We start from the raw sequence: 24239 nt of genomic DNA on the forward strand, positions 1-24239 counted from the left end.
TGACAACTCTGGTGTTTTAGCACAATTGTGATAGTGGATCTTAAAAAAAAATGGTTTTGTTTTTTTGCCCTCACCCCTGAGGAAAATTAAGAAAAAGGGAAAATTTGAAACGTGTAGGCTTACCCAGCAAATGGACTTTTAGATGATCAGAAATATAGTGGTTATATGTTATAAGCCGGATCTGGGTTAAGAGTAGAAGTACCACATATGTGAAATTATAAATTTTGGTTAGCCAGTTACGGTCTGGAACTTGTTCTACAGCTTATGCTTTGTTTTTATCGCTCACATTTATTAATCCTATATTTTTATATAATAAAGTGAAGATTTTTTGACCATTGTTTTGGTGGCCTTCAAAGCCCCAATAGAGTTTTTGTATGAAACTTTAATCCTGTAACAGAACATTGATAACAAATATTAACAAGTATAATCAAAGAAAGAATTAGAAATACAAAATTTAGGTAAAGTCTAAAAATGTAACAAGCTGTATGAAACTTAGAAAAAAATCTAGTTATACTAACTAAGAAAATAATGGTCATAAAGTCAGATGACTTACTAAGGCAAGCAATGAGCAATTCAGAAGTGCAAAGAACATTAAATAATCAGATTTTCAGGCTTGAACACACAAAATACAATTGTGCCAATATGTTGCTGTGATTAGTAAACACTAGACATTTTGCAATGAAATTAAAGCCCAACTCCAGCCTATCAGATTTATTTAAATATAAGTAGCTCAGTGTTAAAAAATAAATAAAAAGCCGAGCTGATTGCAATGGTCACCCTTCCTTAACCCTTCTCTCCTGCAGGCTCACCAGTCTCCTCTCCCTTCTTCTGCGTTGAAGAACGCTGGGCATCAAGGGTACACCCCCTAGGAGCATGTAATCAAAGCAACCATAGACTCACAGCAGGAAGCTCTGGGGAACAGAGCCATGTCATTACCTGAGCCCCACGATCTTTGCAGCATTCAGGACCTGTCCACTGCTGAGTACAGAAGAGGAGAAAGACAACCTGTAATCTCCTGTGGCAGGACAAAAAGCCTTAGGGCCCTTTCACACCATCCGTTTACGGATGAAAAAGGGACATATATGTATCCCTATGAGATAGTGGGACACACGATCCCATCGGTGTCCGCTATGCTCCGATTCTGCAGACGGAGGAAAATCCTATTTTTCCATCCGTCTGCTGATCGGATGAACACAGACAGACGGTCCGTGTTCAGAGAGATCTGACAAGGCTGTCCCTGTCAGATCTGTTCTACACAGTAGCAAAGTGCACAATAATGGGGCTAACAGTAGCTTACGAACAAATGTCCCAGCATTGGGGGTGTCAGTGGAAAGAAAAATGTCTCAAGCGGACAATGACAAGGCAGTGGCATACATTGACCATTCGGGCATATATGTCACCACAGCAAGAGAGGTAGTGCAGATCTTGGGCAAAGCTTCCTGTTCCAGATTTGTCTGCTGTTTACATCCCAGATGTGGAGAATTGGCAAAGAAGGCTTCCCCATCCTGCAACGCCTGGACCTGGGAGATGGTCCCTACACCCAGAGGTGTTCTAGGACCTGTATCCTAGGATGTGGATGCCAGATATATACCTCTCAATTTCCTGGTTCAACAATAAACGTTCTAGAAGCAGTGGAAGCTCGGGTGGTTCCATGGAATCGGAGCCTGATCTTTGCCTGTCATCATTGAAATGCCTTCCTCAGCTACTTTGCAGGATCAAAATTGAGGACATTTCAGTGGTCCTGATAGCTCCAGACTGGCCCAGGCAGATGTGGTACTCCAAACTGATCAGACTCCTGACAGACTCTCCATGAGTTTTCCCAGATCATCCTGATCTTCTGTCACAAGGGCCGGTTAGTACTCTGCTTAAAAGCCACTGATGTTAACAATATGGTTGTTGAAGCCCAAGTTCTGGGATTTTGAGCAGGGTGTTTCCCATGTGGGTCTATTTGTGCTCTCCCCTGCGACCCCTTGGGTTCCAAATAAAGTTCTCTTGGCATTTTAAAAACTGGTATTTAAACCAATCAAGGATATTCTCCTTTTACATTCTCAAACACAAAGTTGCATTCTTCATTGCCATCAACTCTGTAAGGCGAGTGTCTAAGCTGGTGGACTTGCAAAGAGTCCTTATTGCCCTTAAACAGGGATAAAGTGGTTTAGAGAGCAATAAGTTCCTTCCCCTATTCTTAAGATAGTTTTGGCCCTTCACCTCACATCATTCTTTCATCACTCTGTCTGACTCCAGTATATCAGAAGCAGATCTCCCTCCATTTACTGAATGTAGTTTGGTTGACATGGGTTTACCCAACAGCAGCTCTTCAGAATGTTTTTGTCATCCCTGATAATCCACAGAAAGAGGAAGCTGTTTCTTGGTCTACCATCATCCAAGCTTATGGTCTCAAGGATCAGGTTCCAACCTTTAATGTAGCCGGTGTGTTAAATTTGGTGTTATCATTCTCACGCTTCCATACTGGTCACTGGAATTTCAACATGGCACCTCATGGCAAAGAACTCTCTGAGGATATGAAAATAAGAAATGTTGCTCTACATAAAGATGGCCTAGGCTATAAGAAGATTTTTAAGACCCTGAAACTGAATGGCAGCTTGGTGGCCAAGACCATACAGTGGTTTAACAGGACAGGTTCCACTCAGAACAGGCCTTGCCATGGTCGACCAAAGAAGTTGAGTGCATGTGCTCAGCGTCATACCCAGAGGTTGTCTTTGGGAAATAGGCGTATGAGTGCTGCCAGCATTCCTGCAGGGGTTAAAGGGGTGGAGGGTCAGCCTGCCAGTGCTCAGACCATATGCCGCACGCTGCATCAAATTGGTCTGCATGGCTGTCATCCCGGAAGGAAGCCTCTTCTAAAGATGCACAAGAAAGCCCGCAAACAGTTTTCTGAAGAAAAGCAGACTAAGGACATGGATTACTGGAACCATGTCCTGTGGTCTGATGAGACCAAGATACATTTATTTGGTTCAGATGGTGTCAAGCATGTGTGGCGGCAACCAGGTGTGCAGTACAAAGACCAGTGTGTCTTGCCTAAAGTCAATCATGGTGGTGGGAGTGTCATGATCTGGGGCTGCATGAGTGCCGTCGGTCCTGGGAAGCTACAGTTCATTGAGGGAACCATAAATGTCAATATGTACTGTGACATACTGAAGCCGAGCATGATCCCCTCTGTTCAGAGACTGGGCCGCAGGGCAGTATTCCAACATGATAGCGACCCCAAACACACCTCCAAGACAATCAGTGCCTTGGTAAAGAAGCTGATGGACTGGCCAAGCATGTCTCCAGACCTAAACCTTATTAAGTATCTGTGGGGCATCCTCAAAATGGAAGGTGGAGGAGCACAAGGTTCGCTAACATCCACCACCGGATTTGCAGAGGACTGTGAGCCAGGCTTGGGCTTGGCTTTGGAGATTGAGGCCTCGGAGTAAATAAAAGGACCTATTCTTAGCCATTGATAAGGAGTGAGACGTCCCAGGCTGAGTCCAAGGCTGCTTATACTGGGGCAGATGGGTAATCTTAACCCTGGTGACATCCTTGATGAGGGTCTTTAGGGCAGCTCCATGGTGGTAGCATCTTTAAAAAAGCATTCAGAGGAAGCACTTCCATAGTCCCACTTTAGCCAGAGAGTCCTCTTCAGTTTCACAGATAGCAGACTCCTATGGAAAATTAGACAGGTAACCTTTAACAACTTGTATACACTGTAGCAGACATGAGCACGCCAACCCCTCTGTGACTTAAGGATGAACTGCAATAATGATGAAATTCCGTCTGATGACCTTAGCTGAGTATACTGGAGTATGGCAGACCAAGGTCTAGGCCAAGACAGGCTTTTAGCAAAGTACTCCTGTAATAGGCACAAGCTTGATAGCCATTTGGGAGGGGTAAATACCTTGTAAGGGTTTTTCCAGTCTCTATAAACCATGAGTGAGTGAGTAACTTGTATAGCGCTACAAATGCGAACTAAATCGCCTCAAGGCACTTTTTGCATCCAATGTCGACCTGTGTCTTCAGAAGAGTTGGGTCTTAAGTTTTTTCCTGAAGGCCCAATGGTTTTCTTCCATGCGGATGTCCGTGGGTAGAGCGTTCCATAGCCGTGGTCCTTGGACTGCAAATCTTCGTTCTCCTTTAGATTTGTAGTGGGTCTTGGGGATGTGGAGGAGGTTTTGGTTAGTTGACCGAAGGGCGCGACTAGGGGTGTAGTGTTTTATTTTCTCGGAGGAACGTTTCCTTGTGTGCATTTGTGAGTGAGGCAGAGGGCCTTGAATGTAACCAGATCCTTCATGGCTAGCCAATGGAGGGTCCTCAGGGGTGATTGATTTACAGTTTTTTTTCCCGTTACCAGTCTGGCTGCTGTGTTCTGGACGACTTGTAGATGCAAAATCTGGTATTTGGGAAGTCCGAGGTAGAGGGAGTTTGCGTAGTCGAGTCGGGAATTGATGGATTGTTCCAACTACTACCGCTGTGTCCTCTTCCAGGATGAAGGGGATGAGTCTACGCAGCAGGCGGAGAAGATGACTACTGAGTCCAAAGTCATGTCTGAGTCAAAGATGACTTTGAGGCTTTTGACTTTGGTGCTTGGGGTGATGGTTTGTCCAAGGATGATGGGTGGTGTGTAGGTGGTCCTAGAGTTTTTCTTTTGGTTTGCGTGGAGAAAGAGAAGTTCTGTTTTGGATCCATTAAGTTTGAGGAAGCTCTCCGCCATCCAATTATCTATCAATGAGAGGCAATTTTCTAGTGTGTGGTATTGGTCTTTTTTGTTGGTGATGCAAAGGTAAAAGTTGAGTGTCATCGGCGTAGGAGTGATAGAACAGGTCCTGTTTGCTGATGATTTTGAGGAGTGGGCGGAGGTAGATGTTGAAGAGCATATCGTATCCCAGCCGAGCAGGGGACAGGACAGGGGGCGCAGGAGAGCGGTGGGGGGCCCCTCTCCTGCCGCCGATAACGGTGAGCTTGTGGCGAAGACCACCGTTATCATTTAGAGGACCGCTCACTGAAAAGATGTATATCTCGGTTGTGGCAGCGGCTGCTGCCGTTACCGAGATATCCATCTTTAAAGTACCGACGTACAGTGGGGATCGAAAGTTTTGGCACCCTAGGTAAAAATTAGTATTAATGTGCATAACGAAGCCAAGGAAAGATGGAAAAATCGCAAAAAGGCATCAAATTACAGATTAGACATTCTTATAATATGTCAAAAAAAGTTAGATTATATTTCCATCATTTACACTTTCAAAATTACAGAAAACAAAAAAATGGCGTCTGCAAAGGTTTGGGCATCCTGCAGAGCCAATATCTTGTACCGCCCCCTTTGGCAAGTATCACAGCTTGTAAACGCTTTTTGTAGCCAGCCAAGAGTCTTTCAATTCTTGTTTGAGGTATCTTTGCCCATTCTTCCTTACAAAAGTCTTCCAGTTCTTTGAGATTTCTGGGCTGTCTGTCACGCACTGCTCTTTTAAGGTCTATCCATAGATTTTCAATTATGTTGAGGTCAGGAGATTGTGAAGGCCATGGCAAAACCTTCAGTTTACGCCTCTTGATGTAATCCCCCGTGGATTCTGAGGTGTGTTTAGGATCATTATCCATTTGTAGAAGCCATCCTCTCTTTTACTTCAGCTTTTTCAGATGGCATCAAGTTACCATCCAAAATTTGCTGAAATTTTATTGAATCCATTTTTCCTTCTACTCGTGAAATGTTCCCTGTGCCACTGACTGCAATACAACCCCAACGCATGATTGATCCACCCCCATGCTTAACAGTTGGACAGAGGTTCTTTTCATTAAATTCTGTGCCCTTTCTTCTCCAAACATACCTTTGCTCATTCCGGCCATAAAGTTCTAGTTTAAATTCATCGGTCCACAGAACTTGTTTCAAAAATGCATCAGGCTTGTCTATATGTTCATTTGCAAAGTTCAAACGCTGATTTTTGTGGTGAGGACGTAGAAGAGGTTTTCTTCCGATGACTCTTCCATGAAGACCATTTGTACAAGTATCTCTTTATAGTGGAATAGTGTACCACAACTCCAGTGTCTGCCAGATCTTTCTGGAGGGATCGTGCAGTCAGACGTGGGTTTTGAATTGCTTTTCTCACAATCCTGCAAGCTGTTCTGTCTGATATTTTTCTTGGTCTTCCAGATCTTGCTTTAACTTCCACTGTTCCTGATGACTGCTATTTCTTAATTACATTCCGAACAGAGGATATTGACATCTGAAAACGCTTTGCTATCTTCTTATAGCCTTCTCCAGCTTTGTGAGCGTCAACTATTTTCAGTTTCAGTTTTCTAGACAACTGCTTAGAAGAAGCCATGGTGCCGATTGTTGGGGCAAGGTCAGATGAGTCTGGGCATTTAAAACCTTTGAGATTGACATCACCTGGTCTTCCCAGACAATGATTGAGAACAATCTATGACACTGGCAGGTCTCAGCTTTGCAAAGGGGGCGGTGCATTCTATAGATTCTGCAGGGTGCCCAAACTTTTGCAGACGCCATTTTTTTGTTTTCTGTAATTTTGAAAGTGTAAATTATGGAAATATAATCTAACTTTTTTTGACATATAAGAATGTCTAATCTGTAATTTGATGCCTTTTGGAGATTTTTCCATCTTTCCTTGGCTTCGTTATGCACATTAATATAAATTTTTACCTGGGGTGCCAAAACTTTCGATCCCCACTGTATATGTACATAAGCGGGTCCTTAAGTGGTTAAAAGGCATAAAAATACCATGAACAGTAAAACACCATAAAAAATGTTCTATAAGAACAATGCTTAGATATTTTTTATAGAGATAGAGCTCAGTGTAATTTTTTTTTTTTTAAGAAAAAAGGTTTAAAAAATACTATCGGCAAACCAACAGCTATTGAGCGAGGAAACCAATGATTATATAAACTCTATGATTATATGCTATGGCAAGACATCCGTTTTGATGTTGTTCATTACCTTGCACAATGTAATACTCTGATCACATAAACTGTCTAAATAAAGAAAAGTAGACACAAGTAAGAACCATAAAATCAAGGACAAACCGATCAGACACATGGCACAAAGGAAGCTTTATATCTGGTCCAATTTATTGGCAACACTAGCAAAGTGATGTAAGTGGATTATTAGAGTAAATCTGTCTGTTAATCCTACACAAAGCTATCGCTATTAAAGAAATATTGTGTATTTTGTAAAGTTTTGGAAAAATTAGGTTTTCGTAAAACAAGGCATACTGTCATATTTTACTGAATTTATGTATGCAACATGATTATAATAATTACTATTATTATTAGTTTTTTTTATATATATAAAATCAAAAACGACTACATAAAAGTCTTCGAAAACATGAAAGGATTTTTCCTGCTGTTTTGGTTGGCCTGTGTATTAATCTGAGCTGGGACTGGTGACCTCTCACTTCAAAGCCACCAAATTAAGTCATTAATGTCACACTGCTTGCTAGTGCCAAGTTTTTACAAAGCACTGGCAACTCTCACAGGTGTATACAAAGCCACGTCTTGGGTTAATAAACTGCAGTATACATGATTCGAAACTAGGTTCATATGCAACATAACTATAATAGTATCTTTTTTTTCATCTTTTCTAGTTGCTTATTTCCGCTTTGTGTGCATGTGTAAAATAAAATACTGGAGGAAGCTCCGGATGCTTGGATACCATGTCTGGTCTTCTCTTGACAGCCTTATGATCCCCAAATAGCACGTTGCACTAACCTGCAAACAGCAACCAGCTTTCATGGTTGCTGGTTCTGAGACTTCCTCTTCCACTTTGTCAGGGAAGTAACCAGAATCAATCCTGTCAGTATCGCCGTTTCCCCGCGCACATGCGTGGCGGAATGGCGCTTCGGCCCTACAGAACGGCGCATGCGCACTTACACACGCATAACGTGAGCCCCTGGATGGTCTATAAAAGCTGCTTCATTTCACAGGCAAAATGCTGGTTTATTCCTCAGCTTCCTGTGTACTTGTTCCTGCTTCCTGCCTGATGATTACCTGTTGTGACCCGGATTGACTTGGACCTGACCCTTGGCTTGCTTTACAGACTCTGCTGGTTTCCTCTGTGTTTGACCCTCAGCCTGCTCCTGGAATTGCCTCCAGTCTCCTGTGCCTCAGCCTGTTCTCGGATCTGCCTTTAGTCTCTGGTGTTTGACCCCCGGCCTGCTTACAGACTTGTCTTCTGCGTTTGACCCTCGGACTGCTTTACAGACTTGTCTCCTGTGTTTGACCCTCAATCCTGGACTGTCTTCCTGTTACCCCGTTGGATCCCAGCACCTGCCAGCTCTAGTCCGGCTGACAAACGCAAGACCTGCCCAACCTGCTGGTAGCTTGTGCCTCTTTGTGCGATTCACCCCCGTACCATCTCCAGGGGGTGGATCGTGCTTGGTCGCAAGAGTAAACCTCTCTCTGCATCTCGACCTCGGTGAGTACCTCTCTGACACACTTGCAACACCTCGCAATTGGATATGGAGGCCACCCATCACTGAGATGGGTTGACAGCACGGTGCTGAAGACAGGAGAGGAAAGCCTGTGACCAGGTTACAAATGTTTACACATTAGAGTAGCCTTCTATGTGGAGATCCAGGGCTTTCTCTCAAGAATAACAGATCTGCCTTGTAGGCACCCAGGGTGGCCTGTGAAACAAGGTATCAGTTGTTTTTTTTTCTTTGCCACAGGTCTTTATTTCAGGCTGAACGTGAAGCGCTGATTCACTGAACTGTGGAGCAATCACTGCCAGTAAGTGAGAAGGGAACAAAACAAAATGACCTGGCACTGATGACACTGCTCACAAGGAATGAGAAAAAGGAGGGCCCATTCAAACAAGTACAGTTTTCCACACTGTAACTTGTATTCCTCGTTTCTTGTAGTTTTCCAGTTCTAAAGTGCTAACTCTATGTCCACAAGACTGAATCATAATACACAGACCCATGCATTAAGCAAAGCAATAAGAACAAAAAAAAAGTAAGAAAAATAATAAAACGTCTGAAGATTTTCTATAACTGGCTAGAATTTATGTATGCACTTTCAAGAATGGCAGCAGGACCTGGTTTACAAATGTCCATCTAATTTTGCATTAACTGACACTTTAACAATAAAATGAATTTACAATTACAATGTCCATTTTGCTTCTGTCGTGTCCCCTGTATTAAATTATTTTTAAACATCCTACATGATTTGAAAAGGTTAACATTGACAAATAACAGATATTTACATGTACACTATATAGTCAAAATTATTGTGTCACCTGCCTTTACACGCACATGAACTTTAATGGCATCCCAGTCTTAGTCCGTAGGGTTCAATATTGAGTCGGCCCACCCTTTGCAGCTATACCAGCTTCAACTCTTCTGTAAAGGCTGTCCATAAGGTGTAGGAGTGTGTCTATGGGATTGTTTGACCATTCTTCCAGAAGCGTGTGTGTGAAGTCAGGCACTAATGTGGACGAGAAGGCCTGGCACGCAGTCTTCGCTTTAATTCATCCCAAAGGTGCTTGATCGTGTTGGGGTCGGAACTCATCCGTGTCTTTCTGTACCTTGCTTTGTGCACTGGTCCAAATCATTTGGTGGAGGGGGGATTATGGTGTGGGGTTGTTTTTCAGGGGTTGGGCTTGGCATCTTAGTTCCAGTGCACAAAGCAAGGTCCATAAAGACATGGATGAGCGAGTTTGGGGTGGAGGAACTTGACTGGCCTACACAGCGTCCCGACCTCAACCCGACAGAACACCTTTGGGATGAATTAGAGCTGAGACTGTGAGCCAGGCCTTTGTGTCCAAAATCAGTGCCTGACCTCACAAATGCGCTTCTGGAAGAACGATCAAACATTCCAAAAGACACACTCCTAAACCTTGTTTACAGCCTTCCCAGAAGAGTTCAAGCTGTTATAGCTGCAAAGGGTGGGCCAACTCAATATTGAACCCTACGGACTAAGACTGGGATGCCATCATGTGCATGTAAAAGCAGGCGTTCCAATACTTTTGACAATATATTGTATCTTTCAATGTTTGCCTAAAAGCCCCTGGGAAACTAAAATCTTGGGTGCTCTATGATGCACAAACTTAATTCAGTTTCCAGCACGGAGTTTTAACACATCCCACTGTGGACTCGTGGTCAGTAAAGCTACCTGTAACATCGAGGAATTAAGTGTGGCCTGAAACATGGCAGATCCTAGGGAGCTCAACTCAGATGCTTAAACTAAGGATGACTGAGCAATTTGGGTATCACTAGACCCCACCAGGGGTGCATATTCTCACCTTAGTTCTACATAGTTTACTACTACCTACCAGGAATTTCTATGTTGGATACATCACTCAGATCTTCATCATCCTCTTTTTCTTCATGATCTGTATCTTTTGTACTTTCTGTCAAAACATTTGTATTTTCTGTAGGTAGACACAAACATATTGGTCACAAATGGGGCAAATATTCTACTGGGCATTACCATTTAATGGACATATTAAAGACACACTCTCACCAAACATCAACCTTCTGCAGCTCTTGAAGTGGCAATTTGTGTTTGAATGTTCAAACCATTTTAATTGTTTTAATTGCCCCGCTTACAAAACCCCTGTGTTTGCCAAGACATTCACTAGGCTGAATGACCCAAAATCTGATAAAGCAAAATAGTAATCCAGACAAGTACATTTCTACTTATATCTGAGCAAACTTTTTATGTTTTCCTCTTCAGTCTTCAAAGTACTGTCAACAAGGCAAATTTGGGAATTTCCCTTAGATACAATTTCAGTCATAAATACAAAGCCATTGACATTAATAAAAATCACTATACAAGTTCAAGGAAATCCTTAAAACATGACCTTCAGAAAGTTTTTCACCATAAAGGAATTATTTGCAAACAAAGAAACAATGAATATCTAAAATTTAGAAAGTTACTGTATGCATTCCTCTAGTTTCAGGGAAAGGGCTATGAACACACAGGTGAAAAAACTAGCACAGGATTGGGTGATCTGCCTTGCTGATCATGGCACTGCTGCCTTTGTGGAATGGTCGACAAATAAGAACGTATGCACTGTAGCAACAATTCTACTGGTGAAATTGGGGCTCTTGTGGAGTAAACCTTTGAGCTGCAAATACAAATGCCACAATTGAGCTTTAATTTAATTGTTTGATTTACTGTGATTCAGCATTTGATGAAAAAAAATAATAAACCAAGGTTACCTTCAGTGAAAAGTACATTTTAAAATGTCAATGCTTGACTCGTTCTACAAGACTGGTGGTCCACAACAAGTAAATATCACAAATCGAGACAAGTGGACATAATACCCTTAAGCTCCCATAGATATAAAAGGTGTGTCTGATGCTACTTATCTTTTTTTCCTATATTTTTTTTCACAAGTCTTATATAAAGTATATAGGATTTGAAAAATTCCTGAGCTTTCTTAAAACCTGCGTGAGGTTTTTAAATCTGTATTTCATCCTCGAGAACTACTACCCTGGTCCATTAAAGGTTATCACCAACTGCAATCAATCAGCTCTCCTCCAGACCGAAAGGACAATCAATACGTTTAGTACTTAAAGGTACATAAAACGGCACCAATTCCTCACTTAACCTTAGAGCTAGGGTTATACAAACTCACTAACAGCTAAACATTAAAATGCTTTGGACACACATTGAACAGATGACCAGGCAGGCTAGATAAAAAAATTTAAATCCCTGGATGATCCAGTAGAAAAATCTCTAAAGCACTTTGTACTAGGAAAATGCACAGCGTACAAGCTATACATTCCAAGACATCAATTAATAGTGAGATTTTATAAGTAACAGTCAGTCTTACAAGGGAAGAAAACTAATTGACAATGTGGTGCTCTTGCTGCGGCTCACTGGTGCACCCTGCTGCGCTTTGCTCTAACTTCAAACGCACAGCAAGGCAAAAAGAGACAGACTAGAACTGGAATAGGCAATGAGGGTATCTTGAAATAAATCACTATTTTAATACCAATTCAAAAGAAGGCAGATAAAATGAGTGCTCATAAAGCACATCACACGTATGTAAGCCCTAAAGTCATGTAGATGCAGTATGTAAACAACATACTTGCATGATGATCATTAATGGCAGGGTGCTACAGGCACAAATTACAGCGTGGGTTACTATTTATACATAATTGCATACAAGGAATAATAAGCAGATATAAGAAGCACAATATTAACGGCTTGGAAAACACAACCTCATTAACCCCACATTTAATGAGAAAATGTCCCTATATTATGCTGGCCATAGTGGGACAATTGTTGGCCAGTAATTTGAGAATATCTAAGAAGATTATTGTAGAAGATTCTTGTATGGTAATATTGTTATAATTTTGTAACATCCAAGACAATATTTAGTAATAAAAAATTCAGCATTGTGCAGCCCTAAACTGCCTTGCAAACGGCAAATAAATGTTCAGAAGCAAAGATGAGAGCTGCAGCTCACCAAAAAAACGAAAACAACCACATTTATTGTAAAGCATCCACAAATATGGAAGATACATTACCACAATCTAGAATCAGTCATCTAACATGTTTCACCCAATCAATTTGTCATATTTGGGTGAAATGTGTTAGAGGGGGCAGTCTGAAGGGAGGGACTGTCACTGACATCTTTGTGAATGCTTTATAATAAATGTGGATGTTTGTGATTTATCTGGTATACAGTGAATCTGATCTTAGCTTGTGGATAGTGAGCGTGGATGGCTTAGCCTCCAGCACCCAGTGCTCAAGTAGCAGCAGGAAGAAGCTGCTTGTAGTAAAGAGGTTCTTCAGTTTAATGTCAAAATAAATATTTTAACAGTTCAGAGGCCATACTGGTTGACTATCCCAGCTAGCAACCTCATTGTTGTTTCCCCAATATTCTGTGTCAAGCAGTGTCTTCAAATTGCGTATAGTTGGGCGGGGTTGTGCATGCAATCAGCACTGTCCAGACAGAAATACAGGGGTCATGCAGCCTCATAGGGCAGTCCAGAGGGAATAACTGTTCCTACAAGCTTTAACCAGTGCCTAGCCTGACACTGATAGAAGTAACAAGATTGCTATATACTGCTGATGAGAAAGGGTATTTGGAAGTTTATGAAAACAAAAAACATACCCTAGCTCCACCGCTTGTGCCTGGAATGAAGACGCTGAAGACCAGTGCACAGGCTGGGGTGTCCATTGCCCATGCAATACAATCCTTTGTACAAGAAAAGCCGACAAATTGATGCTCCTCTTGTCAATCTTTATTAGCTACATAGCATAGATACAGTACAGAAATGTCAACACGTTTCAATTATTACAGCCTTCCTCATAGCATTTCTGTACTGTATCTATGCTATGTAGCTAATAAAGATTGACAAGAGGAGCATAGAGTTACCGGCTTTTTTCTACAGTGGATTTAGCAGTTTATATTTACCAAAATAATTGCATTTCCATGTACTGTGGGAGACCAGATATAGTGAATGCAGGGTCCTGAGTTAAGTAAAACTTAAACAATTTTGAAAATTCATTTACATTGAATTACTTTACGCTTTTTTTTAATACAACTCTATATTGCTGTGCACTTTGACTTTGCCCACCTTTTCAAACTTTCCTGCTTGTCATGAGTAATCTGGCGACATTAAGCTTTCCGTAATTACTCTACACATTGCACCATTTATCATTCTGAGAAGAAATCCAGTGCATGTAGGTAAGTTAAGGGGTAAATTCACATAAGCCACCGCAGTGCTGGTGTGCGCTGGGAGGAATAATGCAGATGTGCTGTTTACTCTTTTTTTAGGCTATGCAGTAGGCCTTCCTAGGCTATCCATTACTGAGGTCATGCAGCAACGTCCAACACAAAATCATGCCTACTGTTAATGCAGTGCCGTCTAAGGACCCAAAAGATTATGGGCATTATATATAAAAAGTCTTTGAATTTTTTTGTTGAGGAACATTATTGATTGACAATTTTTAGGTGTAGCTTTTCACAGTTTGGTAAACCTCTGCCCATCTTCACTTCTGACTTTCTACTATGCCCTTTTTATATCCAATCATGTTACTGACCTGTTTCAAATTAGCCTAATTATTTGTAAAATGTTCTTCCAGCTCTTCCTTGTTAGTACCACTTACTTGCTAGCTTTTTGTTGCCCTGTCCTAATTTTGCTGCCAAGGAGGTTCGACCAGCTATTAACAGCAAGGGTTCAATTACATTTTCCAGCATTTTGAATATTAAATGGGGGTGCTTAATAAAGACACAGGAAATTAGAATCATTTGTGTTATCAGCTTAAGCATATGGAGGTTGATTTACTAAAAGGCAAATATACTGTGCACTGACATTGCACTTGCTTCAGAGCTTAGTAAATGAGGTAACCGTCACTTTGTAAAGAATACTCTATCACATGCAAGGAGAAAAAAATAATTTCTTGCACATGATTGGATGATAGAAATCAGCAGAGCTTCCCCTCAGGTCTAGAGCAACTGCACTTGAAGTACACAGTATATTTGCCATTAGTAAATCAACCTCATTACAATTGTCCATTGTTGTGACTTACAGTTAGGTCCATATATATTTTAGTTATTTTGAGATATTTACCAAAACATATTTCTGCTATAGTTATATAATGGATATGGGCTGAAAGTGCACATTCTCAGGTTTAATTTGAGGGTATGTACATCCAAATTGGAGGAAGGGTTTAGGAATAAAAATAGCTAGCCCCCCCCCCCCTTTTTCAAGGGACCAAAAGTAATTGGACATTTGAATTAAAAGCGATTTCATGGCCAGGTGTGGGCTACTCCTTGATTATTTTATCATCAATTGAGCAGGTCTGGAGTTAATTCTAAGAGTGGTATTTTCATTTGTAATCCATTGCTGTGAATTTACATCATGCATTCAAAGGAGTTGTCCATGCAATTGAAACAGGCCATTGTAAAGCTTCAAAAATGAAACAAATCCATCAGAAATAAAGCAGCAAAATTATGAGTGGCCAAATCAACAGTTTGATACATTCTGAGGAAAGAACAACACACTGGTAAGCTCAGGAGATCCTCTCTATGGTAAAGAAAGCACCATTCACAACATCCAGACAAGTGAAGGACACTCTCCAGGAGGTGGGCGTATCATTGTCAAAGTCTACAATCAAGAGAAGACTTCACAAGAACAAATACAGAGGGTTCACCACAAGGTGCAAACTATTTACAAGCCTGATGAATAGAAAAGCCAGATTAGACTTTGCCAAAAAAAATCTAAAAAAAGCCAGACCAGTTCTGGAAAAGCATTGTTTGGATGGATGAAACTAAGATTAATCTGTACCAGAATGACTGGGAAAGAAAGCGTGAAGAAGGCTTGGAAAAGCTCATGATCCAAAGCACACAATATCATCTGTAAAACATGGTGAAGGCATGTATTGCTTCCAGTGGCACTGGGTCATTGGTGTTTATTGATGTGACAAAAGACAGAAGGCGGATGAATTATGCAGTTTTTCAAGATATCCTGTCAGCCCAGATACAGCCAAATGCAGCAAAGTTGATTGGATGGCGCTTTACAATACAGATGGACAATAATCGAAAACAAACTGCAAAAGCAACCCAGGAGCTTTTGAAGGGAAGGAAGTGGAATATTCTGCAATGGCCGAGTCCATCACCTGATCTCAATCCAATTAAGCATGCACTTTCTGAAGGCAAAACTAAGTCAGGAAGACCCACAAGGAGGAAACTCAGTGTTTTGTAATGTCCATGGGTTCCAGACTTCAGGCAATCATTGCCAGTAAAGGATTCTCAACAAAATATTTAAAAAGAACATTTTATTTATGATTATATTAATTTGTCCAAATACATTTTAGCCCCTGAAAAAGGGGGGACTGTGTATAAAAATGGTTGCAGTTTGTACTTGATATTTATGTTAAACGACTGGAAATAAAGCTGGAAGTCTACACGTCAAATTAATTTGTATTGTTTCGTTTTAATTTTATTCTGGCAGCATACAGATCCAAATGTATGAAAATTGTGAATGTGTCCAAATATATATGGACTGAACTGTAGATGAAGATCAAATTACATTTTATGGCAAATTACTGCAGAAAACAAGTTATTTCCAAGGGGTATACTTATTTTTTCATGAAATTGTTTTATACTATTCATTAATTCTTTTAAGATTCTTGTTGTTCCTGACTCTTTGGCTGGGATCTACAGTCCTAACAGATGTGTGATGTTTGCGATTTTTGTGATCCCAGTACTCATTAGGTGGTATTTAGAAAATTGATTTATTAAACCTCAAAATGCAAAGGCTTATGAAAATTCATATTGAAATCAGAGACTTACAATAGATATTTTTTACTTTCTAGGATCCTTTTCTTCATCAGTGAGGGTGTCCCTTTGCACAGTTCCAGCAATTATTAGGTAACGATATAAAAGTATGTTTTATACTGTTTTATATGATGAATGTAGCCTTACATTGAGTAATCATAACTTTTTTGATCTTGATGCATTTTATGATCTGTATTTCCCTATACTTAATCCCCCATGACCTTTCCTCTTTAAGCCAATGGCTCCACACTCCAGACATTTGACTTATCTAAATTGTTAAAAATGTAATGTCATTCATATGTACATTGTTTAAGAATATTAGTATGATTTAATATTATTATAAATACTTTTAATATATCTCCAGAGGAAATAGACTTTTGTGAAATGGACACTGTCCTACTATGTTATGAGGCTCATCATCAAACAGTTAAAGTGATATTAACACACACTGTTTAATTTACAAAATAAATCTGTATCCTTTTAACAAAATTGATACACAGCTGTCACATTACCCAGATCTTTCCCAGCCTCTCTACAGGGAAAGTTAAGCAGGGGGAGCTTCTACTCCTCTGCTGCTGGTCACATGTTAAAAAAAAACAGCCTTTGAAATACAGAGTAAAAATAAATAATATAAATAAACTGTTTTAAATTGTCATACAAATATATATTTGATCTTAAATCTTTATGTTTAGCAATAACATGGTGTGGGCCGATTTCTGCCAGTCACAGCCTGTGACATGCCCCTCCAACCTGTGTCTTAGAATAAGAGGGAGGTGAAGCCTTCATCAATCAAAATGTAATATCCCACCCCCATTATGTTTAGCTGGTTAGTGGACATGGAGGAGGAGGGAGGGAGTGGGCTGTCATTCACCACTTTGTATATGCCAACATGTGTGACTGTATAGTCACATGGGCTGTGATAGGGAGAAAATACTCAGCATAGAAACTCACTGAAAACTGAGCATGTGCAGAGTTGTCACCACAGCTGCAAAATTCCTAGCTGAATTTACGGACTTTCCATCCAGCATATTTTACTAGTTTTTACTGAATTTGCCATTCATTTAGAAAAGAGCAGCAGTAAGTTAGAACTATTTGCGTTTTACACTGTAATCGCTGAGCTATGCCTATTAAGAACAGCACAATCTAAATCAGCAAAGGTCAGGTGATAGTCACGCCATGACAATGGATCTTGCATATGGTCTTCCCTCCCTACTCGTTAATGTGTATATACCTCTGTTTACTCTGCATAGACTGCATTTTGAAAAAAGCTGCTCATTCGTTTTATATATCCCTGGGGGTGTTGGTTTATATATCCCTGGGGGTGATGGCTTTTACCTGCCACATGTTTCTTCTCTAGAAATTTTCCATGTCTGCTGTCATCATCTTCACACGAGCTTGTGTCATCTGTACATTCAGACAGAAAATAATGAAACATTTCAAAGGCACGATGACCAAGCTGGCTTAGTTCCAGTTAAACCCAGTGCTTTAAGTATATTTTTTCCTTATACTGTTGTTATCTCAAGTTTATTGATCTTGGCTTCGACTTTATGGTTCTCAAAAGAAAAAGCCTACTGTGAACTTTTTATCAAATAGGCTTCTTTTTCGGCCTGCTTCAGCTGCTATGATTGAGCCAAGCAGGCTTCTTAAATTATTTATGCTTTAACTAGATCAAATAGAAAAACAAAAAAAAGGGGGAGAAAAAAAAATGTATATAAATACCAACAGTGTCTCTCTGAATAGCAGGGCATCTACAAAAAAATGGCAACAAACTTAATTAGCTGGAATCAAAGTTGCTTTTTCCACTGTGAATAAAACAAGCATGCACTCAAAAGACCTAAATCAATGTGCCCAGCTTAATCATATAAAGGGTTTTTCATCCTAATTGCCAAGCTCTTTAGATTTTGACGAGATGGATACCGAGGAAGATAACCCAGCGAGTGTATATCATGCAGTCATTATCCCAGACTAAACTTTGATTATTAAAATGGATTCTTGGTGTATATGGCAAACGTAATTGCTTTGTCTATACTCTGCCTTGACATAATTAAAACAGATCATGTTGTTTTCATCACTGATTTTATTTTGCCGAGCTGAAAAAAATACAACATGCATGCAGCAAACTCATTTTGTGATATTATAGAAAACACCTGCAGCTCTCTTGCACAATAGCAATATGAAAAGCAAAGTAGATGCTAATTGCCTTCAAATCTACAGGCACACCTAACAGATGCACCTCCCATAGATTCACTGACAGAGAGCATCCATTCAGCAATACCTCCATATATTACTCATATAACTGATAAAAGTAGCATTTCTTTGAGACCTATGAAACAAATACACCAATGGTAACACTACAGAAGCTGTGTGCTAAAGTGGTGCTATAAAAGACTGCGTGTGTATGTATACACAATGTATATATGTAATTATTATTTAGGTACTTGTATAGCACCATCAATTTACGCAGCGCTTTACATATACAACGTACATTCACATCAGTCCCTACTAGGGTTGCCACCTCATCCCTTTAAAACAGAACACATATGAATTACACAGGTTCTGTGGCTGATTAAGGTGGTAATTGAACTCAAGTGGAGCCTTATCTAAATTAAATTAGCCTCAGAACCTGTGTAGTTCATATGTGTTCTGTTTTAAAGGGATGAGGTGGCAACCCTAGTCCCTACCCTCGAGGAGCTTACAGTCTAAGGTCCCTAACTCACATTCATATACTAGTGCCAATTTTTAGGCAGAAGCCAATTAACCTACCAGCATGTCTTTGGAGTGTGGGAGGAAACCGGAGTACCCGGAGGAAACCCACGCAGGCACAGGGAGAATATTATACACACATACAGCAGATAAAATGAGTATTGAACACACCATTTTTTAGGTAAATATACACTATGGGCCAGATTCACAGTTATCTGCGGCGGCGTAACGTATCCCCTTTATGTTACACCGCCTCAAGTTTTCAGCGCAAGAGCCTGATTCACCAAGCACTTGCGTGTAAACTTACGGCGGTGTAACGTAAAGCCATCCGGCGCAAGCCCGCCTAATTCAAATGGGGCGTGTACCATTTAAATTAGGCGCATTCCCGCGCCGAACGTTCTGCGCATGCTCCGTTAAATTACGGCGCCCCGACGTATTGTTTGAACGGCGACGTGCGTTACGTCATTTCGTATTCCCGGACATCTTACGCAAAAAAAAAATTGAAATTCGAAGCGGGAACGACGGCCATACTTTAACATGGCTGTTCTGAAGATAAGCCATGAAAAAGCAGGCCTAACTTTGCAATCAGTATCAGTAGATACTCCGGCGTATTTCCTCTGTGAATCTGGCCCTATATTACCAAAAGTATTGGGATGCCTGCCTATACACGTACATGAACTTTAATGGCATCCCAGTCTAAAGCCTTGTACACACGCATGGTTTCATCGGCAAGAATAAGCAAGAAAACTGCTGGCAGAGCTTTCTTGCTGAGTATACCGTGCGTGTGTACGAGGCTTTCAGGTTTCTCGTCAAGAAAACTGCCCAAAATCTCGACGAGAAAAATAGAGAACCTGCTCTCTATTTTCTCATTGTGATTCTTGGCAGTGTTTTCCTGCCGAGAAACCCGAGAGCGTGTATACTTACCTGTCGCCGTGGAAACCCGCGCATGGTCGAAATGACTTTGACGCATGTGGGGTAGCTTCCTAGGCATAGGTAGGGTGTAGCAAGATGGAGGAGACGAGTGCATGCTCGTCGTAGTCGATGACGTCACTGCGTTCGTTCCATTCAAAAGAACGGCAGTTCTTTTGAATGGAGTGTCTGTACTCTCGGCTGGCAAGAGATTCTTGCCAAGAATCTCATCAGGAAAAACTATGTTTTTTTTCCCGACGAGATTCTGGTTCGTGTGTACAGGGCTTTAGTCCGTAGGGCTCAACATTAAGTTGGCCCACCCTTTGCAGCTATAACAGCTTCAACTCGTCTGGGAAGGCTGTCCACAAGGTTTAGGAGTGTGTCTATGGGAATGCTTGACCATTCTTCCAGAAGCACATTAGTGAGGTTAGGCACTGATGTGGACAAGAAGGCCTGGCTCACAGTCTCCTCTGTAATTAATCTCAAAGGTGTTCTATTGGGTTGAGGTGCAGGCCAGTCAAGTTTCTCCAACTCAAACTTGTTCATCAATGTCTATATGGTACTTGTTTGTGCACTGGTCCAAATCATTTAGTGGAGGGGGGATTAGGGTGTGGGATTGTTTTTCAGAAGTTGGGCCTGGCCCCTTCGTTCCAGTGAAGGGAACTCTTAGGGCATCGGCGTACCAAGACATTTTGGATAATTTTCATGCTCCCAACTTTGTGGGAACAGACCTTTCCTGTTCCAACATGACTGCGCACCAGTGCACAAATAAGGTCCAAAAAATACATGGATGAGTGAGTTTGGGGTGGAGGAACTTGACTGGCCTGGGCTTAATGCGATAGAACACCTTTGGGATGAATTTTAGCCTGCAAGCCAGGCCTTCTCGTCTACATCAGTGCCTGACCTCACAAATGCGCTTCTGAAAGAATAGTAAAAACATTCCTATAGGCACACTCCTAAACTTTGTGGACAGCCTTGCCAGAAGAGTTGAAGCTGTTTTAGCTGCGGGGGGGGGGGGGGGGGGCTGTTAGGATAAGCCAGGCCGAATCAAGACCTGCATAGAACCCAGGGCTAGGTGGCGATTCTAAGCCAAGGAAGTTGAGTGATGAGAAATGGAAACTAAATATGTGTTTTCCCATCATTGAAATAGGTGATAATTAACCCATATGTTATAATGTAAAAGCATAGGAGAGATATGCATGTCCTCCCAAAGGAATAGCACCAACCCACAGTTTGGACTGTGTTTCTCTGGTGGGGAGTATCAGTGAATTATGCCCTGTACACACGACCAGGTTTTCCGACGGGAAAACTACCCTGTTTCTCCAAAAATAAGCCCTACCCCGAAAATAAGACCTAGCGTGAGTTTCTGGGGTGGCTGCAATATAAGCCCTACCCCAAAAATAAGCCCTAGTTAAAGTCCTTGTAAAACATGTAATCCGTTCTGTAAAAAGGTTATATAATGTGTGTCTCCTTGTGTAAATTTATTGTGGAAAAGACCTTATTTACAGCACTGCCGGTCGCTCACGTGACCCGCCAAAGCTCTTCTCCTCTCCTCCGGGCTGATGTCAGCAGCCCCTCCCACTGCAGTACTCAGAGTGTGGCTGACGTCATTGGGGATCTTGGCCCCTCCCTCTGCAGTATTTGGAGTGGGGAAGAAGAGCTCCGGCGGGTCATGTGAGCGGCCAGCGGCACTGTAAATTAGGTATTTTCCACAATAATGTTACACAAGGAGACACACTGCACATCATATCATCTTTTTACAGAACAAATTACATAATTTTATAAGGTCTTTAAACAAAGGTTTATTTTTGGGATTACAGAATTTCACAAGGCTGACTCCGGAGCCGACAGGGGGAGACAATTTTTTGTACATACCGTAAATAAATAAGACACCACCTGAAAATAAGCCCTAGTGTGTTTTTTGTAGCCAGAATTAATATAAGACCCAGTCTTATTTTCGGGGAAACACGGTACAAAGAGAGCTTTTGGCCGGGAATCCCGGCCGTGTGTATGCTCCCTCACAGTTTTTCCGACTGGGAAAACTGCCAAACCCGCCAGCAAAAAAAAAAAAAAAAAAAAGGAGAACCAGCTCTCATTTTTCACGTCGGGATTCCAGACTGACTTTTTCCCGTCGGAAATCTGGAGTGTGTGTACGTGGCATTAGAGATGTTGGTAGAGCTCTGGGCGAATTATTTAGAGTAGCTATACAGCTGAGGCTGGCAGTAAATTATAAATCATATCATAAAAAACCCTCAAAAGGGTTAAAAGTGAAGCTATAACAAATAACCAACTGTGGTAGCAATACGTAGATCTTGCCATGCCCCTTGTGCAGGTGTTAATTAGTAACTGTTGGGACACATTCAGAGTCAGAGAAGGCATCCTAACAATGAGCACAGGTGTATATGAAATGCGCTAATGCAATGCGGCTGCTAGGTCAGCCCACGCCAGGAGGAGATGGGCGTATGATGCAACATTCCTTATGCAGCTGGCTAATGAGACATGGAATAAAATAACATGAAGTATGGTCTCATCTACATCATCTCCAGATAAGTACATGGGGTGGCTGGAAATTCTAAGGAATTGATTGGAGTATTAGTTTGTTTGGCTACTGTAATTACAGCATGGAAACCATTTGTGGGTTCCCATCAAGGCATGGTTTACACTGCGCATTGATCAAAGAGTCTGTTTTAGGTCTATAGTGCTAATGAATCGCTGATTAAAGTAGCTGAACGATCATGGTTAGATCCTTCATAAGCCGTCTACGCAGTATATGATGCATGATATATGCAAATGCATTGCATTGTGGTCTGTATTTGAATGCACTCCAATTATCCACCCACCAGCAAAGCTTTGGATGGTTTCTAAAAAAAAAAGGCGAGACGAGCTTGTGGAGGACCACATATTCAATATACTATACCTGTGTGAGAAGTAGCTGAAAGGGGTTGTGAAGGTACAATACTTTTTTTGCTAAATGGCTTCCTTTACCTTAGTGCAGTCCTCCTTCACTTGCCAACAAAACCTGGGGAATGCCCAGGGAAAAACCAAGCCTACTTACCAACCAGCTCGCAGAACAGCCAATTAATCTGTCTAACAGTATGTGTTAAAAACAGGGGTTTTGTCCGCACGCATTTGCAAACGCATGCGTGAGCCACAGAGCCGCGCCAAGGCACCCTGTAATCTGTGGTCCTAACACTAAACAATAAGGGCCAGATTCTCGTACAGCGGAGTATCGTTGCGGCGGCGTAACGTATCCGATTTACGTTACGCCTCCGCAACTTAGACGGGCAAATGCTGTATTCTCAAAGCACTTGCTCCGTAAGTTGCGGCGGCGTAGCGTAAATCGGCCGGCGTAAGCCCGCCTAATTCTAATTTGGAACAGGGGAGCGTGTTTTATGTAAATAACGTGTGACCCAACGTGATTGACGTTTTTCACGAACGGCGCATGAGCCGTCCGTGGAAATCTCCCAGTGTGCATTGCTCCTAATACGCCGCAAGGACGTATTGGTTTTGACGTGAACGTAAATTACGTCCAACCCCATTCACGGACGAGTTACGGAAACGACTTAACATTTTCAAATTTTGTCGCGGGAACGACGTCCATACTTAACATTGGTACGCCACACTTATGCCACCATATAGCAGGGGTAACTTTACGCCAGGAAAAGCCTAACGTAAACGGCGTATCTGTACTGCGTCGGCCGGGCTTACGTTCGTGAATTTGCGCATATAGCTGATTTACATATTTTGACGCGTAAATCAGCGTACACGCCCCTAGCGGCCAGCGTAAATATGCAGTTACGATCCGACGGCGTAAGAGACTTACGCCTGTCGGATCTAAGGGAAATCTATGCGTAACCGATTCTAAGAATCAGGCGCATAGATACGACGGCGCAACTCAGAGATACGACGGCGTATCTGGAGATACGCCGTCGTATCTCCTCTGAGAATCTGGCCCTAAGTGTCCCTACAATGTAGGCACATGCATTCTAATGGATAGATGAGGGCAGGTGGACTGAAGGGGAGCCACCCCTCCTTAAAGCGGTGGTTCACCCTCCTTAACAACAGTATAGCATCAAATTCGGCATAGTAGCGCGAGCTACAGTATGCCTGTCTGTATTTTTTTATCCCCGTACTCACAGTGCTATTGTACATTGAAGATTCCGTCTGCCGCGGGGAATGGGCGTTCCTATGGAGAGGGAGGATGATTGACGGCCGGCTCTGGCACGTCACGCTCCCCGAAGACAGCCGGAGTAGGTCTCGGCTCTTCACGGCGCCTGCGCACAGGCTATGCGCAGGCGCCGTGAAGAGCCAAGCCTATTTCGGCTATTTCCGGAGAAGCGCGACGTGCCAGGGCCGGCCGTCAATCACCTTCTCTCTCCAT

General features: G+C 41.8%; 1 protein-coding gene across 2 annotated transcripts in view; it reads right to left on the reverse strand.

Annotated features, from left to right (window-relative positions):
• KIZ (kizuna centrosomal protein) overlaps nt 1-24239 on the reverse strand; it is a 247657-nt gene that overhangs the window by 106323 nt on the left and 117095 nt on the right. Inside the window, exons 10-11 of one of the 2 annotated variants that reach the window (XM_040351175.1) lie at nt 17582-17650; nt 10277-10375 (exon numbers count right to left, since the gene is read on the reverse strand). In XM_040351175.1, coding sequence (XP_040207109.1) covers nt 10277-10375; nt 17582-17650 — 168 coding nt within the window. The remainder of the gene's footprint in view (nt 1-10276; nt 10376-17581; nt 17651-24239) is intronic. The other variant, XM_040351176.1, reaches the window with a different exon arrangement.

This window comes from Rana temporaria, chromosome 4, assembly GCF_905171775.1.
Source record: "Rana temporaria chromosome 4, aRanTem1.1, whole genome shotgun sequence".
Taxonomy (NCBI): domain Eukaryota; kingdom Metazoa; phylum Chordata; class Amphibia; order Anura; family Ranidae; genus Rana; species Rana temporaria.